Source organism: Harpegnathos saltator, unplaced genomic scaffold (assembly GCF_003227715.2).
Source record: "Harpegnathos saltator strain DR-91 unplaced genomic scaffold, Hsal_v8.6 scaffold460, whole genome shotgun sequence".
NCBI lineage: Eukaryota > Metazoa > Arthropoda > Insecta > Hymenoptera > Formicidae > Harpegnathos > Harpegnathos saltator.
Genome location: NW_020230273.1, coordinates 71,768 through 96,648, shown reverse-complemented (window position 1 = coordinate 96,648; position 24,881 = coordinate 71,768). Strand labels below are relative to the sequence as shown.

Below are 24,881 nucleotides of genomic sequence, written 5' to 3'. Positions count from 1 at the left end.
TAACTGTACACTTGTGATACCACCGCGAACGTTTCTTCCGTATTACGCGACACGATGAGGGCTGCACCGCGGGAATCTTGTCCTGAGTTCCCTGGTGAACGAACGAACGAACGAACGAACGAACGAACGAACGAACGAATGAACGAACGTAGCTTGTCTAAAACGAGCTCGACTTTCAACAGCGCGGCGTCATAGCCGTAGCCGTAGTTATCGACTTGGCCGGAGCATCGAGAATGTCGGGCATATTACTTTCTGCGAAGATGAGTAGTAACGTACTTTATAAATTTATTCACATGATTTAAATAAATCAAGTATACAGTTAAGTCTCACGACACATGCGCGCGGACGCTCTCGCGCGTCGCTCGCTCGGCGGGTCGCGGGCGCACATGCCTCTCGCCCTTGCATCTCTCTCTCTCTCTCTCTCACTCTCTCCTTCCTGCCGTTCTTTTCGAATTCTCGCCATCTCGTCATTGACTCTTTCTCTCTCTCTCTCTCTCTCCCTCTCTTTCACACACGCGACGAACGCAGTAGTATCTTACACGAGGCGCGGCGGCAGGGGTGTAATGTGTAATCGAATATACATATTTACATATCGTACAAACCGCCTTTCGCTCTCTCTCTCTCTCTCTCTCTCTCTCTCTCTCTCTCTCTCTCTCTCTCTCTCTCTCTCTCTCTCACTCTCTTCCTCGTACCGGACATATAAAATTACAAAAAGTCTCGTCTACCTAGTCAAGAAATTCAAAGTCGAAGCTAGCGTCATGATTCTATTATCGCGGCGAGGACGTCGAAATGCGACGACGCGTGTCAATTACGTGTATGTATATATACAATGTACACACGTACACAGACGCATGCTGCGTAGTAGCGTATTTACACGGGTTCGCGCGCGCGCAGGTAAGTAAGTAAGTAAGTATTTACACGAAAGGTGTAATCGCCGCCGAGGGGAACGGCTCGCTCGTTCGCCCGCTCGCTCGCGCCTTATTGCTCGCTGAAAAGTCGTCGGACAAAGTAAACGGACGTAAACGTGGGCGGCACAGGACGCCCCGGAAGCCTCGACCCGCGGGTTCTCTCTCGCGAGGTCTCTCTTTCTCTCGCGTGCTCGCGGAAAGAAATTCCACGTGAAAATCCAAGCGAAGCGAAGCGACGCGACGCGACGCGACGCGACGCCCCGCGCGCGACTCGAGACTAGATTTCGATTGAAATTAAGGTGCGTACACACGAATCGAAAGAAACAGCCGATACATCTCGATGAGAGAAACAAATGCCGTGGGACGCGGCTGAGGAAGATGACGCGAGGCGCCGATCCCGTCCCGCCGCAGGAAACTCAAACACACAGACCGAAATTCGCTGGAAGCGAACCCGAGGCACCCTGTATACCCGGACGAGGCGCGTTCTCTCGCGAGACGCCATTCAGAAATTCGCATTACAGCGGGGGTGCGCACACGCGCAGCCGCGGCGCCAAGGGGGAGGCCGAAAGTCTTATTACGTCGAGCGGAGCGGAGGAAGACGGGGGCGAGGAGGAGGAGGAGGAGGAGGAGGAGGAGGAGGAGGAGGAGGAGGAGGAGGAGGAGGAGGAGGAGGAGGAGGAGGAGGAGAATAATAATAATAAAAGGGAAATGAGAAGTAAGGAATAAGCAAGGCGAGAGGGTAAACGAGGGAGAAGCGGCGTCGATCACATCCCGGCGACGGAAAAGAAGCAGCGGAACGAGACGAAGATGAAGAAAGATCGTCGCGTACCGTCGAGCCGAGCGGTCGCTCGCGGACGACTTGCGACACGTAACGCGACTGGCATCCTCGTAGTCTCCGGAGATGACAATTGTGACACGCGAGCACTCAGTCCCTCTCCCTTCGCGACGACGTCTCTCAACTATATACACGCGTAGTCTCGCGTGGCTGCGCGGCTCGGTCGTTTCGCGGCGGCGACGACGACCACCACCTGGTGGTCGTCGTCGTCGTCGTCGCGACCGAGCCCGCGGACGAGCAGCACTGCGAGATCGAGCACAACCTTTCGAGCGCGAGCTACCACCGGCGCTCGTCGCTGGCGCGTTCGAGCCGATGGTATCACAGTCCCGGCTTCTTCTTCTTCTTTTTCTTCTTCTTCTTGGACGTAGCGGCGTTGTCGCCACCGCGGGAACACCAAGGGTGACGGTCGCGAGGAGCTAAACCAGGTAGGCTTGTCCGGAGGAGGGCGGGGGCGGCGGTGGCGGCGGTTGTTGCTGCTGTTGCTGCTGCCTCCAGGCGGTTCTCTCCAGGGTGGAGTAGTCCGAGTCGATGGACGAGTAGATGTGCTCCGAAAGCGGTCTCCTGTGATCCTCGCCGAGGCCGCAATTGACGGTGGTGGTGGCGGCGGCGGCAGCGGCGGCGGCGGCGGCGGCGGCGGCGGCGGTGGCGGTCGTGATGAGATTACCGGATGGCACGCCGGAGACTGCGTCCCGGTAAGCGTGATTGACGGTCAGCCTCGGTTGCGCCGGCGACGACGGCGGCGGCGGCAGAGTTTGTTGCTGTTGCTGCTGATGCTGATGCTGATGCTGCTGCGGCAACACCGGTATCGCGCCGCACGAGTACGCGGGTGGCGCGTGTTGCAGCATCAGCGCCGACGACGCGTCCTTGAAGAGCGCCGCGCGCTGACCACCGCGCAACGTCGACATGCCGGTCTTCTCGCCGCCGATCCCGACGCCGACGCCGCTGTCCAGCGTGTAGGTGTTGATGTTGCGCTTGTAGACCAGCGGCGAGGACTTGCTCTCGATGGAGACGTCGCCGCCGCCGCCGCCGCCGCCGACGGTGGCGGTGGTGTTGCTGGTGGCGGTGGTGGTGATGCTGGCGGTGACGGACGGCGGAATCCCGTACCTCAGCCGCTCCCAGAACCTCTTCTCGCCCCACGTGAGTATGAGCGCCGCTGATCTCAGGTAAGGTCTCAGCTCGGGGTCGCGTTCCACCTCGACGCCGACGTGTCGGCCGGCCTGGACGATGACGAGCTGGGAGGCACGGCCGCGCAGGGCCTCGTGCAAGGCCGCGCGGAACTCGAAGCGCGACCACTCGGTCTGCAGGAAGTCGCGGGTCAGCACGATCAGCACGCGCCTGGACGCGTCCACGGCCTCGAGGACGGCCGGCGCGGGCGCGGAGGCGCGCAACACGCATGGTAGGTCGCGGTGATGAAGACAGAGCCGCAGGCCGGCCGGGCCGTGCTCCAACTCGACCGCCAACGAGTGCAGCACAAAGTCCTCGTCGTTCGGGCTGTAGCACACGTAGCAGTCGTAGAGGCGATCGCGCTCGACGTCGCAGCAGCCGGCCATGGCCGAGCCGGCGCTCATGGTCGCCGTGGTCGCGGCCTTGCCGGGTTTCGCGCGGAGGAACCGCAGGCCGTACTTGGAGTAGGCCCACGCGCCGACCGGCTCGCGGAACACAAAGGCCAGCACTATGATGACCAGGAGAACGAGAATGGCCGAGAGCGTCGCCGCCACCAGCGGCAGATAGTCCGACACCATGATACTCTCGATGACACCGCCCTGGGCGAAGTAGTCGGAGCAGGCGGTCTCGTTGACGTTGAGGCGACGTCGGTAGGCCGGCCTGGCGTCGCCGCCGTAGTAACACCACACGTCGCCGGCGTCGATCACCTTGTGCGCGTTGTCCGACACCCAGGAGGAGAGCTCCTGCAGGAACTTGCAGCGGCAGGACCACGGGTTGCCGCCGAGCGACAGCTCGACCAGCCGGGCGTTCAGCGTGACTTGCCACACGGGAAAGGTGACCAGCCGGTTGCCGTGCAGCCGCAGGATCTCGAGGGACCGCAGCGGCAGGAACGTGAGATTGCCGATGAAGCCGATCGCGTTGTTCTGCAGGTAGAGCTCGCGCAGATGCGACAGCCGCTCGAACTCGAAGCCCTTGAGCTCGCGGATGCGGTTGTCCTCGAGGTGCAGGATCTGCAGATTGTTGAGGCCGTTGAACGTGCGGTTCTGGATGGACTCGATGCCGCTCGCGTTCACGTACAGCACGCGCATGTTCTTCCGGCCGATGAACACGTGGTTCTGCAGCTCCCGCAGCACGTTGCCGTCCAGGTAGACCTCGGTGGCGTCCATCGGTATCCTGCGCGGGATCTCCTCGGCCCTGAGCCCCGAGCAGTCCACCGCGTTCGTGTTCCACGTGCGGTCGTTGTAACACTTGCAGCCGGCCGGGCAGGTCATCTCGCAGTCGCAAGCGTCGAAGTCGCAGCAGTGGCAGAGGGCGAAGCAGTGCGCCTCGTAGCGGCAGAGGAACTGCTCGGAACGCGCGCTCGACGCGGTGACGATGGCGACTCCGCGGGGGCCCGAGGTGCGGCACATCGCGTTGTCCAGGTCCATGACGCGCGGGTACTCCCTCGTGGAGGTCTGATTGTTGATGGCCGGCAGCCAGTCCATGGAGCAGTTGCAGTTGAAGGGGTTGCCGCCGATGTAGAACTCCGGCAGGGGCTTGCTGTCCGGCACCTTGGTCAGCAACAGCGACGTCAGCTCCATCGTCTCGATCATGTTCGCGTACATGTCGACCCGCGTGAGGTTCACCTTGTCGGCGAATGTGTTCGGCCGCACGATGGTGATGTAGTTGTTGTTGATGAACAACAGCTCCACGCTGTCCGGCACGGACAACGGCGACAGCTCGGTGATGCGATTGTGGCTGGCGTCCAGGGTCTTCACCTTGGAGTCGCGGATCTTGTAGTAGTTGCCGAGGCTCTCGATGAAGTTGCCGTGGATGTCGAGCCACTTGAGGTTGCCCGGTATGAAGGCGTAGTCGAACCACTCGATGTGATTCTCCGACAGGTTGAGCAGCAGCAGGCTGCTGACGCTGGTGAAGACGCCGTTGATGTCCGACAGGAAATTGCCGTCGAGCCGGATCGCCTCGAGCCGGATGTTCCGCTCGAACGAGTGCCGCTCCACGTGTTGCACCTTGTTACGGGCGAGATTGAGGATCTGCAGGTTCGGCAGGTCCCAGAGCATGCCGCGCGACAGATTGCCGATGTCGTTGCCGATGAGACGGAGGCCCGTGAGCTGATGGAGGTTGCGGAAGGAGCCGTTGTGGAACTCGCTGATGCGATTCTCGCCGAGGTCGAGGGTCTTGAGGAAGGCGAGGTCGCGCAACGCGTCCGGCACCGCGGCGAGCTCGTTGCTGCTGAGATCGAGCTCCTTCAGGTCGGAGCAGTTGCGGAACGCCATCGGGTCGACGCTGGCGATCGCGTTGCCCGACAGGCTCAGGCGGTTCAGCACGAACAGGCCGTTGAAGAGCTGCGCTCCCACGGTGTGCAGCCTGTTGTCGGACAGCTCGAGAGTGTGGAGATTGTAGAGCGGCAGGAAGGCGTTGCTCTCGATCCGGTCGATCGAGTTGTTGCGCAGATCGAGGATCTGCAGGAAGTACAGGTCCTTGAACATGCGGGCGTCGATGTGCGTCAGCTGATTGTACGACAGGTCGAGCACGATCAGGCGGATCAGGCCGAGGAAGGTGGCGTCGTCGACGTGGTCGCTGCCGAGCCGGTTGTTGGCGAGGTTCAACACCAGCAGCTGCTCGAGATTGGTGAAGACGTCGCGCGGCAGGTCGCGCAGGCCGTTGTACGCCAGGTGGATCTCCCGTAGGTCGCGGGTGCTGACGAACAGACCCTCCGGCAGCGTGTCCAGGCCGTTGTAGCTGGCGTTGAAGGTGCGCAGCACCGTCAGGCCGTTCAGCGCGTTCGCCTCGATCCGGACGATCGCGTTGCGCTGCAGGTAGAGCTCCTGCAGCTGCCGCAGGCCAACCAGCGGCCCGTCCTCCGACAGCCGCTGCAGCTCGTTGCGCGACAGGTCGAGGATGCGTATGTCGGCGCGACACGACTCGCCGTCGACGGCGCGCGCCGTCAGACCGATGTCGTCGACGTCGCGGATACGGTTCCCGGTGAGATTCAGGCTCTGCAGGTTGTCCAGCTCGCAGAGCAAGTCCGCCGGCAGCGCCAGCACGTTGCTCTCGACGATCTCCAGGGTGTGCAGTTCGCGGAGGCCGAGGAACGAGCGCGGGGCGAAGTCCAGGTGCCTGCCGGCGCCCCACGCGGCGTTGAAGGTCTGCAGCACCAGCCGCTTGAGCTCCAGCAACGGCTGGAACGCACCCTCCGGCACGCGCAGCACCTTACAGCCGTGCACGTGCAGCTCGTGCAGGCCGACCAGTCGCTGCCAGCTCTGCGCGTTCAAGCTGCTCTCGAAGTGGTGCACGTCGCTGCAGCGTATACGCAAGCGGAGCGCGCCGTCGAGCGACGGTGCGAGGGCAACGATCGCGGCGGGGTCCAAGACGCGGAGGGCGCAGTCCGCCGAGCGGGTGTCGTTCCCGGCCTCGTTGCTCCATCGGCACGAGGCCAAGGCGGGCCCAGGGTGCGTCGACATCAGTAACAGCAGTAGCAGGGTGCTCGCGAGCAGACGGCGAAACGGCGCGAACACGCTCGCGAGCGTCGGCGCCGTCGGCCACGACGACGACGTTGCCAGCGACGACGACGACGACGACGACGACGACGACGACGACGACGACGACGACGACGACGACGGCGACGACGACGACGACGACGACGACGACGACGACGACGACGATGACGACGACGACGACGACGACGACAACGACGCCGTCGACGACGTCGTCACGCCGCCGACGACGACACCACCCCTCGCCGTCGTCATGTCGCCGTGTCGCGCTTTCACGGGCTGCGATCTAGCCGTCCGTTGGACGTGAACGTCGTCGGGTCGCGCGACGACGACGACGACGTTCGTCTCGGCGATCTCGGGGTGACTAGCAGCCCTGCCCCTTCCTTCTCTCTCATTCACGCGAGCACTGACGTATTTCGGCCAAGACAGACACACACGCGCGCGCGCGGGACACTCGACACCACCACCAGCACGACAATGATGATGATGATGATGATGATGATGATGATGATGATAATGTTGACGACGACGACGATGATGATGATGATGATGATGATGAGGATGATGATAATGATGACAACGTCGACGACGACGCCGACGAGGACGATGACGACCGCGGGGCGGGCGAGCAGGCGGACGACGACAACGACAAGCACACACGCACGCACGCCACATACACACGCGCCGCTCACGGAAGGGAGAGAGAGAGAGAGCGCGCGCGCGCGCGCGCGCTCACGCACCTCGTATCACGTATCAAACGCGGAGCGGCCCATTTCCCTTCTCGCCCTTTATCCGCGGGCCGAGAGCAACCTCCTTGCCTCCCCGGACTCCGTCGCACGTCGTGTGTTTCTGTCAGCCGCGCGTACTCTCGTCAACCCCTCGTTGTGCGTACGTCGCGGGACGTCGACGTCGACTCTTTCTCCGTCGCTCGCTCCCTCGCGCGCGCGCGCGCGCGCGCGAGATCGAGAGTCCTTCGCGCGAGATTATCCTTTATCGATGTCCAATCCTGCTAATCGGTAACAGGCAACAGGCAACGTACTGTCCGTTCCCGCTCGGCGGCAGCGCGCGTATCAACAAGCGCCCTGTCGCGCCCGACGACGGAGCCGAGAAGACGCTCCTCCTCGACGATCAACGAAAACAGGCTCGTTCGGGCGCGAGCACACGGAGCACTACTCGTGCCGCACCGTCGCGCACGCACTCGCCTCGCATCGAGCACCAGCACTGAAACCCGTAGGCGCCTGCGAACGCGCATCATCGGCATTCCCGACCGTTGCGGCCCCCGGTCTCTCCCCACCGACGGTGCTAGAGGGCACCACCTTGCTAGGACCGCGCGGAGAGCGGGGGTAGCGAGCATAGGGATAGTCGGTAGGGTTGAAGTCGGGATTCGTTCCGGGGAATAATAGTCTCACGTGGTGCCATTGTCAGCGTCGGCGTAGCGTCGACGAATCCGAGCGTCGAACGCGCGCACCTTCCGCACGTCGTCCGTGCGCGTCACGTTTCGACGTGGGGAAGGATTCTCTCGACGAACGCCCAGACCACAGAAGCCGGCGTCGCAGCGATCGCTCTTCCCGGGGAGCGCGTCTCGCGCGCCGCGGACCGCGCCGGAGAGGAAGAAATCCACCGCGACTGTCGCCGCGTTCTCTCTCTCTCTCTCTCTCTCTCTCTCGTCGTCTCCGAGACTCGTGCATTCTTACTCCGATCCAGCGAGCGAGTCCTTACTCAGGTCCGCGTTTTTTCAAGCGAAGTCCTCCGAAATCGCGCCGCTTCCGACAGCCGCTCTCTCTCTCTCTCTCTCTTTCGAGAGAGAGAGAGAGAGAGAGAGAGAGAGCGGCTCCTGCGTTTAGGAAGTACCAACCCACATTTCACGCGCGACCACGGTCGGCGCCATTGTGGTTACCTGCGCGCGTTGCTTCCAGTCGCGACGTCGATAATATCCCTTCTCGATCGGCGACAACGCGTTATCCTTCTCCTCGGTTCTCTCGCGGTTCGCAAGCGGAGGACCGTCGTTCTCGCTTCTCGGCTCTCGCAACCTTCCGCGCGCGAGATTAGTCCCAACGAGCCGCCTAGGGATTATCATCCCGCGCTGCCGGCGTGAGACCGCGCCGCCACCGTCGCCACGGGCATCACCTCGCGTCGTTGGCGAGGCAGTCGCTCTGCGCTGCGAGTTCAGGCGAGTTTCAGTCCGGTGCTGGTGTGCATCGCGTGTGCCTCGTCGTGCGTTCTCGTTCCAGCCGCTCCTCACATTGTTTCTCGCGCTGCGCACTGCGAAGCGAAATCCCGATCTCGTATTTCCGACGACGCTCATACTTGCGACGATGAAGTCGGCTTATGTGCTGTGCGCATTGCTCTGCGTAGCGATCGACACGTTGGTGTTGGCCAGCGACGGTGAGTCTCTCTCTCTCTCTTTCTTTCTTTCTTTCTTTCTTTCTTTCTTCTTTCCTTCCTTCCTTCCTTCCTCTCTCTCCCTCTTGGTCGATGCCCGATGCGGCACGATAGCGTTTTAGAACGACGTAGAAAACGGCGTCCCACCGACACACGCGAGACGCTAGGCTGCGTGGCGTGCGTGCGCGCGTACGTAATAACGGGTTTCGATAACGGATTAGAGGCGGCTCTCGGTTTGTCATGTACAACGCCTACTCACCTTCAACCGACCCGGTAACGACGGGTTTTTCCAGGGTTGTCGCGAGTTCGAGTCGATCCTGCGTCGCGTTCGTTCCGTTCGGTCGTTTGCTCGTCCGCCCGTCCGTTCATTTGTTTTTTTGTTTGTTCATTCATCCGTTCGTTCGTTCGTTCATTCATTCATTTGTTCGCTCGCTTGCTTGCTTCGGTTAGCGCCCCCCTCCCCTTGATCTTCTTCCCTTCTCCGCGGGGATAAGTGTGCGCTTTTCTTCTCATTTCGGGAAAAAGGCGCGAGGGACAAGGGACGCTTGGCGTCGCGGCGTGTTTCTTGCGCGCGTTCTCGACCTTCATGTCGCGTCGGCGTCGACGCCGGCGGATTCGAGCAGATTCCTCGTCGCTATCGATCTCAACCGGCGGCCGAATCATGCGGACTTCGACTACGTCAGCGATAGCGATCAATGCACGACGTGATAATACTTTGGCCGGTGCGATAATAAATTGGAGAGCGCCGACGAGTGTCCCGCCGGTGGTGTGTATTGCTTTTACACGTGTCGTACTTTGATAGGTGTTGTTTTTAGTCTGATGCGAGATATCGTACAAATTCGTGGAGGTATTGGGAAACTGTGAGCCGAAATCATTTAACGCACCGAAGATTAAAACATCGTCAAGCTTGAAGGGTGATGAAGCCGCGATAGAATATTGCTTACGAATTTATTGTATAATAAAATTCAAGGCGTTTCTTATCTCGCCATGCCTTCTGAAAATATTTTACAAGTTTGAAAAATATACATATCAATATTTGACCAATAGTTGATTTTACAAAATATTCGCATGCGATGCATCATCATGCGAGCGCACGTAACGTACAGTACTAACCAGATAGCTGAAACTTGTTAGAGATGTTTCAAGATCTCCTAAAAAAATGTCTAAAAAGTCCTTAGCACGTACACAATAAAGATAACTTGTGTGTACATTTTAATTGTTAATGTATTATAATATAAAGAACGTCTAGAAAAGCTGATGTCTTTGAGATGCCTTTAATGTTCCCAAGATTGATTTTACAAGTTATACTACATGGCCATATCGACCCACATAGATTAATTTATCACAAATAAATAAAAATCTGAGTATGTACTTAGCCAACACGCATGTCCAAAAGATATGTCTGAGAGATGTGTTAGATGTGATATTGTCTCAAACATATCTCAACATTGTCTGGGTTAATTGTTGCTCAATCGATCAAGGATATTCCTAAAACTGATCACTTATTATGACCAAAACAAAGTCTTGTCTGTTGTACAAGAAACAATGTATGGATCCTCTGTATGTTCAGGTGCAGCAGTAAAGGCGACATCAACTCCTGTCGCTCCAACTGAGGTTAATACCAAAGAAATTAGCACAACTGCTATTCCTACAACAACCAAAGTTACATCCGAACCGAATGTCACCACAAATTTTTCTGTTTCGACTACAATTTCTACCAACCCTACTATTTCTACTACTACTCTTCCTACCACTATTATTCCACCTGTTACCACCACAAACAGTTCTACTATCAAAACTGTAACAACTGCTGCACCGCCAACAACTACGACAGTTAAACCCAGCACATCTTCAAGTGTAACTCCGCCGTCTAGCAGTACAGCTACACCCAATAGCACAGCAGCGCCGCAAACAACGCCTGTACCACCAGCTTCCAAAAATCGTCATTTTGATGGCCTGAGCTTCTTTGGTACGTAAGAGATATACTGATGATTAATTGACGACAGATTCGCCAAAGCCAAAGTAATATAATATCATTACAGTCGCCTAACATATGGTATATGTTAGTTGTTGCTTTAATACTTAATGTATCACAAGAATATTATTTATTATATACTATATTTGTCCGAGAAAAATGTGTGTTTCAATAAGTCAGCCGTTACGTGCGTCCCATTAAGACAATTGATGGGTCGTAAAGTCGTAAAGTGCTAAAGAATCCCTTGTGTTTTCGCTTGTTGCAGGTGGTATTATTCTTGCTACATGTCTGATGGCAATTTCCGTGTTTGCATGGAAGTTTTACAAACAATGCAACGAGGGGAACTATCGTACACTGTGATAACGTGCGAGACTGTAACAATAATCTTTCAATGATCGACAACTAAATGCAGTCAACTGAACTAAGAACTACGAATAATTATTTTATTGTAATAATATTGCGTATTTTTATAACGCAGTTAAGTGTTGCGTGGTTTAAGTGCTCTTAGTAATGTGATGTGCAACCACGAGTTCAGTTTTTCTCAACATATATACGTGTATATGTATATATATATATACACATCGTATATATATATATATATGGAATATGTAATATATATAATATATATATTATATATATTACACACACACACACACATACACACACACACCTATTTACAAAGAGTAAATTATCACATGTATTAAGAGCGACACATCGCGGTGGTGTTTGTACATGCGTTTCATTAGTAGATGAAAGATAGTGGAGAGAGGTTGCGACGTAACAGGAAGAGAAAATAGAGCGAAAAAGGAATGAAATGACAAGAGAATAGGTGGGTGGAGAGGGGAGAGCGGGCGGACTGAGGAACGTTTCTTCACAGAGTTAGTGACCAATGAGGGGAAGAAGGAAAGAAACAGCCCGCGGTTCTGCAAACGCGCGCGCGCTATCCTACTTGTTATAATTTCTGCTCGAAGTCGCTAGTACTCTCGATAACGACGCGACTTGTATCTGCAATCTGCATCGGAGCGTTGTGTATATACCTCGTGGTTAGAGTTACGTAAGATTAATCTTTTCTACGATTCGATAGAAAGAGAGAGAGGGAGGAGGAGGGAGGAGAAAGTGCTCGGTGCGCGAGCGCGCACTCGACAAGCGGAGAGCGCGATACGGCATTTTGCGAGCGAAACTCTCGCCAAGACTTGCCGATTGTGTCGGCAGAGTCGGCACGAATCGATGTTAATAATCTGCGAAGCGTCACTCGATGTCGCATCCGCAGCGGGGTATGATGTGTAACAAATTAACACCGCGTGTTGTCGGGAAGGTGATAGCAGTTGCAGCACGCTCGCACGTTGGGTGTGAACTGATAACTCCCTCCTCCTCCGGTCCCACGCTCGTCGATGCCTTCAGTCGCCGCTGTCCGCTGTACAATGTTTTCCCGGTGAAAACGCGTTTATACCACGCGTGGATAATCGTCCGTGAAGATCTCGGCATTGCGCTTAATCAGAGCAAACGTTCATTCTTTTTTTTCTTTTGTAGTGCGAGATATACGTAAGATCACGGGATCCTTGAGAGAGAGAGAGAGAGAGAGAGAGAGAGAGAGAGAGAGAGAGAGAGAGAGAGAGAGAGAGAGAGAAACATAACATATGTTGGCATAATATTTTCATTTCTTTTCCCCTTCTCTCGTGTTTTCTCCTTAATCAGATAACGTGATCTCTGTGTAGACTGAGGTATCGACCGTGCGATTATTTACGTGTTGTAATCGCAACCGTCGGCGTTCTAGAATTTTCTGCGAACTCTTCAACGTGCTTACTTGTCGGATAAAAAGCCTAAAAGCGTGCTCATAGATCGAGCAGTTCCTTTCTCACACTCTCGCCTAAAACACAATTAGAGGTAATATTGAATTAATTTAAGGCAAACTTGTTCTTCACTCTTGCTCACGTCTTTTCGTTTTTTCTTTTTTTTCCTTCATTCCTTTTAGAGCGGCGCGTTGACACAGATTGATTTGCCGTAGACTTTCGAGATATAGCGAATGTTATTTTAAGTATATACAGTCTTGTATAATGTCGAGAGAGAGAGAGAGAGAGAGAGAGAGAGAAAGAGAGCGAGTGAGTGAGCAAAACCTTACGAAGCGATTTTGTAAGCGTTACGTATTTCTTATAAAAAAAAAAAAGGGAAAAAAAAGAAACAAAAACATCACATGTTATGTTATCTGTATTCACGTTTCGTGCAATATTCGTGTAGAGTTTTTAATTCCTCGATTTATGTTGAAGTTACGTCACGTTGGTACAACATTGAAAGACCAAAGACAGAATATTGCGTGGTATTTCATGAATTTCCCGACTCCGCTCCCGGTTTTCCTCTCGACACCGACGCGCGCTGACACGGATGGCACTACGGGGACACTTATCTCCGACCGCTCGTTTTTGCGTTTTTTCCTTGCGTGTGAACAGGGAAGAGAGAGAGAGAGAGAGAGAGAAAGCGCTACGATATGAAATCCATAATGTCTATCTCTCGGCGCGAACGTTGCATCTGTACTAACCGTTATGTTTGTATCAATACCGCTGTTGCTTTCTCCGAGAACGCAATCGCGCGCATTTGTCGAGCGCAATCACCAACGATTTAGAGCTACAGAGCGGACACAAAGAAAGCGCTGCCGAGAGCGGCGATATGTGGATCGATCCCGATCACGAGCGATCCGCGATATTTTCAGCGCGCGTGTAGATTGTCGTCGGCGACTGGTCAGATAAATCGGCAGATATTCATAAGCGACGGCGGACCCGGCGAGAGATATCTATTCCCATGTGCGATAAAGGCGATAAAAATATCAGTCAGATTACAAATAACTCGCCGCGGTTATCGCAGTCTCGAGCGAGTGTCGCGGCGGGTTTTCACATAAATTTTGGCTTCTATCGGAGAACAATCGCAACGGTAACAGTCGATCGACGTCTCTCCGGTAGACCGCGTGCGTTTCATTATCGGTGTCTCCCGGCCGCGGCTGGCTGGCTTTTAAATAGACGTTTAAATACCGTCCAGAAAGAGTATTGATCCGACGCGGTGCCCGTCCGTCCATTCGTGCGTTCGTTTGTTCGTTACACGTACTTGACACACATATTTCCGCCGGCATGCGCTTGTAAAACAAATATGCAGGACCGCGCGCGCACACACAAGCCTCTCTGATACGGCTGTTTTCCCCGGCGCCGCGGAAAGCCGCCGTGTTTTTTTCACCGGGCGTTACGCGAGGTCGTGGAACGCGCGCCCAGTAAAAGCTGTTGGGGTAAAAGGTGAAGAGCAGAGAGAGAGAGAGAGAGAGAGGGGAGACGGTCGATAACGGTGCGACCGCTTCGCGGTTTAGAGTTCGTTGTAACGGATATTTAACGAGGTAAATTAGAACGCACGTTAAATCGCGCGGCAGTCCCCCTTGCCCGCCCTGCCGGCCCCCCCCCCCCCGCTAGCGCGCGTTTATTATATTTGCAGACTCTCGCCGGCAAATGATCCGGTCGGGTCAGCGCGAAATTTTCGACGCGCCAAGCGGAACGACGGTTGACAGGCGAGACACGGTAACATATGGCATTTTACGTAACACCGCGCTCTTACTTCCGACCGCTTCGCGCGGCAGCTGTCGATGAGCGCGCTGAATCGATCGGCGCATTATTTTCGTGTTGTCGCGCGTTACTTCGTTTCATTTTCCTCGGTGTTGTATTTTTCTTTATTTTTTTTCTTATTTTCCGAGATTCTACGGAGAATAACTCGCGACGAGATGCACGCGAGTGGAGCTTGTGTTCTCTCTCTCTCTCTCTCTCTCTCTCTCTCTCTCTCTCTCTCTCTCTCTCTCTCTCGTATTTTTCTCTCCGCACTGAGAGACGCGGTAATTGCAGCTCGTGGAAAACGAAGACGTTCGAAAAACGTTGGAGAAGGTGGAGCAGCAGCAGCAGCAGCAGGAGGAGGAGGAGGAGGAGGAGCAGCGGAAGGGAGGAGGATCGATAAGAGCGAAGTAGCGGGTATCGTGCATAAGGATTTGCACTCGGCGAGATCTATAGTTTCGCCGACTACAATGAGATATCCGGCGGCGAACACGGCGCAAGACGGTGCCGTGGTATTATAGTCGATAAACTCTCTCGCTTGGCACGCCGCAATAATTCATTCGACGCTGCCGAGTTTCCTGGGCGTCTTCCGCGAAACTGAATACGGGACGTCCCGTTAGCCCCGCGATGTTTTGAGGAAAATCCAATTCGACCGTTTCCCGCTGAATTATTAGTCAAAAGGGCTGGTCGAGAGAGCAAGTTTTGCTGTTTGCGATCTCGTGATTGTCAGAAATATTTTAAGCCGGTTGCTTCGACTTGCCTCTCTCCCTCCTGCCCCCTCTCTACCTCTCTCACTCTCTCTCTCTGCCTGCGCTCTCTCAATAAATAACGCGACGAGAGAGGGAGAGAAAAGCGTAATATAGCGATGAGGAAATATTAATAAAGCTACGAGAGACCGTGGCGCGCGCGAGACAAGTCTCAAGACAAAGAATAATAGGAGCGACGGCCGAACTCTGGCGGCTCTCTCTCTCTCTCTCTCTCTCTCTCTCTCTCTCTCTCTCTGCGAGAGCAGCGAGTAAACAAAAGAAAAGTTTCCCGTTGAACAAGCACATGTGCCGAGCGGCGAAGGAATCGCGCTGCAAATATACTTATTTCAATCCCGCCCTTGGGTTCTTGTCGGCGCGGATGATGTCGTCGTGGACTCGCCGATTTCATCGTTCTTTCTGTTGCGGAATTTTGCGAGATATCTCTCGGATTAAGTACGAAACAACGAAACATTCGCGAACTTTGTGGGAGTCACATGCGCGCCGCTTATTCCCATTTTATTTCGCGCATATCAGGCGTGCGAGTGTCGCGGCGCAACATTCCCAGGGTGGAGAGATAGGGCGCGGAAAAGCAGATAAGAAAAACACACGCGTGCAGAAAGGAGATCGCGGGCGGCAGCAACGTCGGCGGGCGTGACGCGGCAAGAAAGAAGCAAGGAAAAAAAACTTCAGCGTGACATCACGTTGCGTTTCGTGAGAATCGCTCGGCGAAAGCGCGACACGACGTCGTTCCGCGCAATTCGCTCGCTTCTTTCCGCAAAAGCACAGCGGAAGTGTGTAGCCCGCCGACGCGGGGCTGCCGCCATTCACGGAGGAAACTGCGATTGAAAGTCGATTTTCGCGGATGGATCGAGTTTCCGCCGGGAGTTACGCCGGGCGTTCCGGAATGCAATCAGTTATTGTACAAATTTAATATGAGATCGCTTCGGGCGTCCACGTGGATTCTCAAACGCGAGCCGACTCCGAATTGTCTCGAGGAAACTCGCCGCGGATAAAAAGGCGGAAAACAGAGAGGCCGGAACGTCACTCGTAATGTGTGTGTGCGTGTGTATGTGTGTGTGACTGATGCGTGTAATTACGCAATTAAAGGTGATGACATACGAGACACCGCATACTGCAGCGCGCTTTCATCTTCCTCATCTGCGACGCGACGTTGCGAACCATCGGCTATCAAAACATTCTCTCTCGCCTTATTTATCTCCTCCGCCAGCCGTACGCTAAGCGCGCCTTTTTCTTCCTCGTGATTTCACTTCCGCTTATCAAGTCGCGTTCAGGGTCGGATCGATTATTCAGCCGGCGAGTTTCGCGAAAGAGAGAATGGATGGTACACGCATTCTGCATTTTTCAGCAGAATCCTGGACGTCCCTGCGAGTCGAACTTGCAGAGCGATTGAAGTTACAAGTCTCAGGTTCTCTTTGCTCTAGCAGAAATTTAGTTTCCCAACTAAAATGGAACGTTTAACCTTTGAGACGGGAGGGACAGATATATTGCGTTAATTTATGTGGGTCAGATTATCCGTTTGACTTAAATATCCTAAAATTAATCAAGCGAGCGCAAAATGATTCTCGCGAGTAATTCGAGAATATTCGCTGGAAAATTTAATACGTCGGGAGAGTTTAACGTTGCTTTAGCGGAGCGTTATGATATCGAGAGCGAAAAGGGGATATTCCATCCAGAATTACTCCGAGACTGACTTGAACCGGCCGATTATCCGGGGACGTTCCGATATTAATTGGAAACGGTAAAATCCAATTGTAATCCGAGATTATCCGCGATCGCGGGAGAACATACATTCTCAAGACACCCTGTACAATTTGCTATAATGTAGGGCGATGTTGGAAAGTCCGACCGCGCGGATATCAGCTACCGTGATAGCGGGGAAAAAATGGATTCGCCTGGAGCACGATACGCCCTTACTCCTTTCACTGAGAGTCCGCTCCGCGGTCTACTATTTATACTTCAGTGGAAATTCTCAGGATAACGACACGGAACTATTACGTAGCGCGCGTAACGGCCGGTGCAGCACCGCGATTACGAACCGCGGACGATAAATTCTCGCCGCGTAGCGCTTGGCTGTGAGCGACTGTGCCGTTTCAACGACACCTGAAAGAGCGATAGGAATTTTAACGGCGCTCCGACGACACTTGGAAGAGCGATACGAATTGTAGGGTCTTGATAAATCTCCAGCAAGTTGGAGAAAGAACTGAAAACGAACAGCCTTTCTCGTGAAGGGAAGGAAAATCTCTTCTCGTGACCTCCCGTTCCTTTTAAAGCACCGGCGGTTTAATAGCTTCACTTAGCTTTCTCCGCGATACCGCACGTATGACTTTTTCATTTCTGCGTGCAGACCCGTATAATGTTGAGGAAACTTCACAACTTCACAACTTGGTCTGTAAACGTGAATCTGTTTTGGAATTGGTTCTCGAGTTCAGTCTCATTTTCGGCTTCCTTTCACGGTAAATCGACCGCCTTTCAAGGCCTTCCAAGGCGACAAAGGCACACGAATCGTAAATACATACACACACACACACACAGCGCCTACTCGACTGACGAATAATTCATCGCCATTGAATGTGTGTGCAACAAAGTCAAGCTCGCATCAAAAGTCGAAGCGAATTTTTTCGAATAATTGCAAGCGTGACTTGACTTGGGCTCGCTTGAGCTCTTAATTATAAAATTATTTCACCGAGAAACCCGACTCAATGTTGAAACTCGTTCGTGTTTAATTTATCTGAAATTAAACCGTCATGGTGAACGGCGTTACGCTCTCCGTTGGGACACTCGCGAGCGGCGCGAGTCGGCTTCGCAATTAATAATACCGGCTAAGTAACGTGTCGCCAATCGCTGAAACTCCGCTGCAAATTGTAACGACAGATTGCGCGCTGCGGTGGACGCGTGCTGCGAGGCGAGGCCAGGCGGCCGCGTGTACGCCGCGAAGTCTCTCACCAGGGGCGGAGTTCGTGCCGACCGTCAATAAGAGAGCACACACACACACACACACACACCCTTCCGTATTTCTCCGTCTCGTATATTCTTTACCCTTCTCCCCCACGTCGTATCTTTCGCCATTCCTCTCTCGCGTCGTCCTTCCCTGACTCCCTCGCGCATTTTCCACCCTTGTCGAAGCCCCACATCTTCACTTTTCCTCCGTCTTCCTTCCGCCCAGCTTGACCTACTCCTTCTCTCTCTCTCTCCCTCCCTCTCTCTCTCTCTCTCTCTCTCTCTCTCTCTCTCTCTCTCTCTTCTCTTTCTGCCGTCCTCCCTCGGCACCTCCCACGCGGCGACCTCTGATCATTAAAAAAATTCATCATTAAAAAATAGAACAAAAAAGCAGGAAGCAGATCTCTCGCGTAATACGGCAGCTCGTACGTTGCTCGTTTAGTAAAGACCGCTGATAGATCGTTTCACTTCACGCGCGAGATGCGATTTAGAGCCTCTCCCGTCTCCCGCAGCTTTGACCGTATCATAACTACGGTAAGAATTCGCGGCGCGCAATTTCGCTCGAAATTACTCCGCCTCCCGTGCCCCTCGCCCCCAGGGTGGAAGCTCCGCTCCGTCATTAACGTCACATGCGGGGACAATTTACGGATCCTCCCGAAGAGCGACATTCATCGGACGGCGAGTGACAAGCGACGCGTTGCGAGGAGGATCTCCCGACGAGCGAGCGTCCGTCTGCATATTTCATCGTACTTATCCGCGCCCTGGCCACATACATTAACATTTCATGGCCGATACGTCGGCGACTCGACTCGCCACGGCGCGACGAGGCGAGAACGGCCGCTCCTACATCACTCGCTCCGCTTCACACGGAGCGGTCTGCCTACAGCGAAGCTGTCGCGCGGCGAAGCTACTCGCTCGAGCTGAACGCGCGCCGCGCCGCGCCGGCTGATCGATCGACGCCCGCGACGGCGTCGGGGCAGGTCCGGAGCGCGCTCACTGGCAGCCACTCGTGCGGCAGGTCGCCGAGGTGCACGAGGGAGAGATCGGCGGAGCCGGGAGGCCCGGATGATGCTCGGGACGTTCCCGGCTCCCCTAAACAAGTAGGCCCGGCGTCACCGTGTCATTAGGCGCGCCGCGCGACGCCGCTAATCCCTTCGATCGCGGGATAATCGCTCGAGCAGAGCCTCCCCGCGTTCCTCAGCCGTCCGCCCGCTTCGCTCGCCCACTCACCTTCATGCTGGAGGATCGAGGGCGCGAGAACGCGCGCGGGACGTAATCGCGCCGTGTGGTCCACGCGCGCGCCGCCGGAACGAGAGGGGAAGGAGAGCGCGAGAGGGAGGAGAGGGAGAGGAAGAGAGTGAGAGAGCGAGAGAGAGAGAGAGAGAGAGGAACGAGAGCGTGCGCTGCTCCGCTGGCGAAACCTAGATTTCGCGCGCGAAACAACACCCTCCGTTGCGGCTCGCCGACGAGGACGCATTCCCCGCGGCTCGTCCACGGCGGCTCCTCGTCCTCGCCCTCGACGATCGCTCTCTTGCTCGATTACACCACGGCGTGGCTTCGACGCTGTGTGGTCCAGGTTGCGGCGGTGGCGACGGCAGCGGTGCTAGAGGCGGTGGTGGCGGTGGTGGTGGTGGCGGCGGCGGCGGAGGCGGCGGCGGCGGCGGCGGTGGTGGTGGTGGAGGTGGCGGTGGTGGCGGTGGTGCGTCCGCGGGGGACGTTTCGCGAAGTGTGCGAGGAGAGAGCCGCGGTGCGCGCGAGAGGGCCGGATCGATAGCACCGAAAAGCGAGAGGAAAGAGAGCGCGGCTGGATCCTCTCTCGGCTAAGACGCTCCGTAGTGTCGTAGGACGGAGCTGCGTGAGCTCAGCGTGCGCGCCGGTTCCGTGGAAGCTGTGAACGCTTCGAGTTCCTCGCGTGATCGCGCACGTGCGTGCCTGCGTGGGCCACGACGTGGGTCGTCCGGGTCCGGGTCCCGCGGTCGTGGTGTGACGTACGTGTGTGAAGGACCGCCAGGTTTCTCTCTCCGCGCTGCTGCGGGTCCTCGAGGACCCGCGGCGAGAGGTCGTGCGGGAGGAGGAGGAGGCGAAGGAGGAGGAGGAGGAGGAAGAGGAAGAGAAAGAGAACACGCGCGAGAGCGCGACCTTTGGGTCCTGGCCGGCCGTCGCCGCATGATCTCGAAGACAACATCCTGTCGAGCGTCCTCCGAGTGGACGACCGAAATCCGCACAGGACACCCCCAGCCCGTTCTCGATAGCTGCCTCACGCTCGGGTCCGGCTGGCTTTCGCGCTGACAGCTGCTACTCCGCGGGGAAGATCGACGGACCGCGGACAATCGCCGCACGCGACTGTCGTCGGTGCTGCCCGCCGCGGCCGGTGCGCATTCGCGAAGGACGAGCCGTCGGACGTCGGGACCTTGGATGCGAGCACGAAGCGGAGGATACCGACGACGACGACGGGGGTTGTTACGTCGAAAGTACGTGGATAATAGACGGCAAGTAGACATGGCTAGCGTCAGCTAGTTCCTCTTCTGTAAATCCGGCCGCGTGTACGTCACCGCCGCGACGCCGCTGGCTGTTATCCCGGTCAGACAGCGCAACGTTGATTCGACGGCGTTGAATTAACCGTTGAGGGTTGAATTAACGTTGATTCAAGCAACCGTTTCATCGTGACCATCTCTCAGCGTGAAATCAACGCTATTGTTCTGACTGACGCGAATACGAATTCTCCCGTCGCCGTCGGCGCCGTCGACACGCAATTTCGTAAGAATCCGAATCGCGCGACTCGCGAGCGGGAAGCTGAGGATTTAATCGTTAGCCGAGCTCGACCTCGCGGTGTCGAAGGGTAGGCCCGATATAGCCGGCAGCATTGACCGATATTGCTGTTGCTAACGGCACTTTGCGCGATCTTAACTACGCTGATCGTCCCATCGGCGCGCAAAAACGGCCTGCAAATTGTCGCCGACGAGGCTCGCTCTCTCTCTCTCTCTCTCTCTCTCTCTCTCTCTCTCTCTCTCTCTCTCTCTCTCTCTCTCTCTCTCTCTCTCTCTCTCTCTCTCTCTCTCTCTTCTTCCTCATCGATTGTCACCACGGGGGTCGACAACATGACCCCCGGGTCGTGCTGATGTTATATACGGCACAATTGGCCGCGTGGACACACGCCGTAGCGTAGTGTCCAACGATATTGCGTAGCGTGGACGTTTGTCACTGTCAAAAGATGACATGAGCGTCCGGGAAGGCGGCGTATTCATGTATCATAGATAGGATTGCCAGGTAGCCTTGATTTCCGAGATTGTCCCGGAATTTCAGTCTTTTGTCCCGGAAACTCAGAATTTCCCTCAAATTATAATCATAATATTTATGTTTTTAACCGACACCAGAGAGGAATGTGAGAGCAATCATTGGGATTTATTAATATGATCGAGATATTTGACGTGCCACCTGAGAAACCATTCGTGTGGTAAAAGAAAAAACAGAAAAGGTCAATCGTGTGATTGATGTCTAAACTTCTCTCTTTTGGTATCTTTCGCACATTTATTCGTTGCAAGTGTGAGCAACGACATCTCTTAACCCTCTCTGTCTTACCCCCCTCTGTCTGTTGAATTTAACTAAAATTCCCCAACAACCTACTTTTCAACCTAAAAAATGTCCCGGAAATAGTCGTTTTGCATCTGGCAACCCTAATCACAGATGATTGTCCGCGCGTCGAAAACACCTCGGCTGAATTGCCAGACGAAAAGCTGCGCGGCTCCCAGCCGCGGACACGTGCGTTGTGAACTGCGCGAGTGATCGGGTGACACAGATTCGGCGGGTCGATCGCGTTTCGTTCGTGCCGATGTTCCTCCTTCCTCTTTCTCCCTCACGTTTGCGCGATTTTTCGCACTTCCGCACCGCCGCGGCGGAAGCGCCGGCGGAGGGAAACGCGAACGGGAGGGGGGAGGGGGGGGTAAACATCCCAACGAGCGGCACTCCAGGGGGATATAACGATTATTTATTAATTATCACCTATCATCGATTCACTTCCGATCCTCACGCGTCTCAGTCAAAATTCGGTGAAAAACCCAGCGAGAGTGCCGGAAATGGAGAGTGCGGAATCGGTCGGCAAAGGACGTCGGCGGCTCACACTGGGGCCAGATGACATTCTTTGGTTGAAAATTCTTTAGAGACCTGAATTTCCAACCGATCATCGACACCAATGGATGAGGTTGATCCTGAATAAATTCCGAAGAGATTTGCCTTGCCAGAATTTAAAAAGAAATTTTTTTCTCGAATTACTAGCCGCAAAAGAGGAAAAATTATCGTTAAACGCGAGAAACTTGTGAAATACTCATTATTCGAAATACTTATTTCCATCTAATAGCGTATTCAGCGAATTGAAACTACGAAACCAATCAACAGACACCTCGAGATTTATCGATCTTGAAGCAGAAACCCATTAACCACCCAAAACTCACATGCCCAAAATACAAAAACATCAAATATAGACTCGTTAAGCACAAAACCGAGAGATTTTGAGTCTTAAGCCCATCAACCTACGAATCTATCAATCCGAGAACTTTTTAGCACGTGGATGCATGAAGCCGTATACATTAAGAGCCCCAAATAGTCCAAGAACCCAATCTAGCCATAGCTCGAGAACCTAATAATACTCGACGTTGAATATTCAGCTGTAAAACATTAAGTTCGAGCCTCGAAACTTTTAAGACAAACCCTAAACCCATGAGACCTGAAGCGATAATTTTTTCAAAATTTCGGCTAGACAGATCTCTTTGGAATTTATTCAGGATCAACCTTATCCATTGGTGTCGATGATCGGTTGGAAATTCAGGTCACTAGAGAATTTTCAACCGAAAAATGTCATCTGGCTCCACTGTGCGGCCGGGCGGTCGCTCGAGGACTCGCGCAGGACCAGCGAAAAAACGAGCACACTCGGGCAGCTAATTTGAATAACGTCGAGGACAGTTCGCCGCCGTCTCGCGCCATTGTCATCCGAAGCGGAGGCAGGCCGGTCACTCGCACGACGAGTAATCCACGCAGCGCGTGGAGCGTCCGCGAGCGTCGCGCGAATCCTATCCGGGAGGAAATCACAAACGCCACGGGGTCCGAGAGGCGGACGACTCGGCTCTCTCTCTCTCTCTCTCTCTCCGAGTGTTTTCAAGTCGACGACGATGAGCACTTCCGGATCACGTGATCATTGAAACGGAGGGTGCGACATAATCCGCGGAGATGGTCGCCGCGGCGACAGCGGCGAGGCGAGGCTGCACCGCTCTCCGGAAGAGACAGGAGAGAGGGAGCGAGAGCAAGACAGGGAACAAAGTGCTTTCCTTGATTGCTGTTAACGAGAAGTGAGACCAACTGGAAGGTTGGTCCGGCAAATAGCGCTATGTGTTATTTCGTAGGCGGCTCGTATTTCAGATTGCGCCGCGCCATCGTGCCCTCGCGATCGACCGACGGATTCGGCCGCGTAGTCCAGTGAATCTTTTCGTAAACACGAAACACCGCCCGCTGTTTTGCCGTTCTAGCGTCATTCGCAGGTCTGTGCCGAGTGATCAGGTGAGGATACATCTCGTCGGCGACGGCAGCTGTCTAGTCAACTTCACCCTTTGTACCCTTTGTATCCTGAATCAATTTATCCGAGACCTCATTAATTGTTTTGTAATCAAAATAAATCTTATAGGAAAGTAAGTAAATTTTAGAATAATTTGGTGAGTAAATTTTAAGATAGTGCTGGTGCAAGCAGCGAGAGGAGTGTAGGATAAAACATGGAAAAAAAATTGAAAAACGTATGAGCGTTAACGAAAAGTGCTACTTTTAATTATCGTCAAGATACAAAGGATGCCGATGCCTCGTTGTCCGTCACCGTCGCGACGTCACATGTCTCTCTCTCTCTCTCTCTCTCTCTCTCTCTCTCTCTCTCTCTCTCTCTCTCTCTCTCTCTCTCTCTCTCTCTCTCTCTCCACGTCTCTCTTTCCACGTGCGTTATCGCACGAGTAACGCGCGATTTACGATTATTATCTTATTATTATTGAAACATCGTACGGATTGAAAGTTGACTTCTACGGTGGAACGTTTCTCCGAAGATGGCGGTGTCTTTCTCGGCTTTCCTCCGTGTCGATTACCCGTCTGCTAATTTACATGAGGACGGACGTTTGTCCCGGTTGTTTACGCAAGCGACCCTGAGATTTTGACACGCTGTTAAACCTTTGTTGCCCGGGCTTTTCCCCACGAGAGGAAAGTGTTGCGCTCACGTCGTCGGGTAGATTGGAAATTTCTCGTTCCGCTTCAATCGAATCTCCTTTCGCTCGAGGCACCCTAACGAATCTCTACATTGAGCGTTTCGACAGGCCCGCTGAGACTTCTCGAAATTAATCCACGACATTTTCGAATAATCACCGACGGAGCGACGCCACGATTAGCTGTCAAGTGGGAACATTCGGCAGAGGAGATTCGATCGATATTTGTTCGCTGACAATAACTGGCCTTTGTCCGAGTACACTGTATAGGAAAAGGGAAAAAATCCGTCGACGCCGGAGGTAGAGTGAGAACCGCGCTCTGCCATAGACACGAGAAAAAGGGGCAAGAGGGGGAGAGAGCTTCCCAGGATTTTCCGTTTTGCCGGCGTCTCCACGGCCATGCCGGACTCGGAGCGCGTTAAAATTATCCTCACGTTTCGCGGCGATATCGCGCCCCCCAATATAAGCGCAGCACTCGGCTAAGAAGGAGAGAGTGGGCGAGTAGATTAATTGACGAGATCGCGATTCTTCGTGGCCTTTGCGCGATTCTCGCGGCGCGGCGCGGCGCGGCGCGGCATTGTGAGTCGCGAAATAACGGAAGCCAACGCGACGCTTCG

General features: G+C 54.5%; 1 protein-coding gene across 1 annotated transcript; it reads right to left on the bottom strand.

Annotated features, from left to right (window-relative positions):
- Positions 1-1,564: 1,564 nt before the first annotated feature.
- Toll-7 (Toll-like receptor 7) lies at positions 1,565-19,273 on the bottom strand. The gene is made up of 5 exons (XM_025301956.1): positions 19,268-19,273; positions 11,043-11,160; positions 10,451-10,701; positions 10,321-10,392; positions 1,565-7,103 (listed from the first exon to the last, which is right to left on the bottom strand). Exons 1-5 carry the CDS (start codon positions 19,271-19,273, stop codon positions 2,160-2,162), a joined length of 5,391 nt encoding a protein of 1,796 aa, XP_025157741.1. The 3' UTR covers positions 1,565-2,159.
- Between the last annotated feature and the right edge of the window lie 5,608 nt (positions 19,274-24,881).

Coding starts and splice junctions, on each gene's coding strand:
- Toll-7 (XM_025301956.1), bottom strand. Junction 10,393..10,450: donor TGGTGACATTCGGTTCGGAT/GTAACTTTGGTT, acceptor TATTAACCTCAG/TTGGAGCGACAGGAGTTGAT. Junction 7,104..10,320: donor GGATCCATACATTGTTTCTT/GTACAACAGACA, acceptor GCTCTCTCTCTC/TCTCCCTTCCGTGAGCGGCG.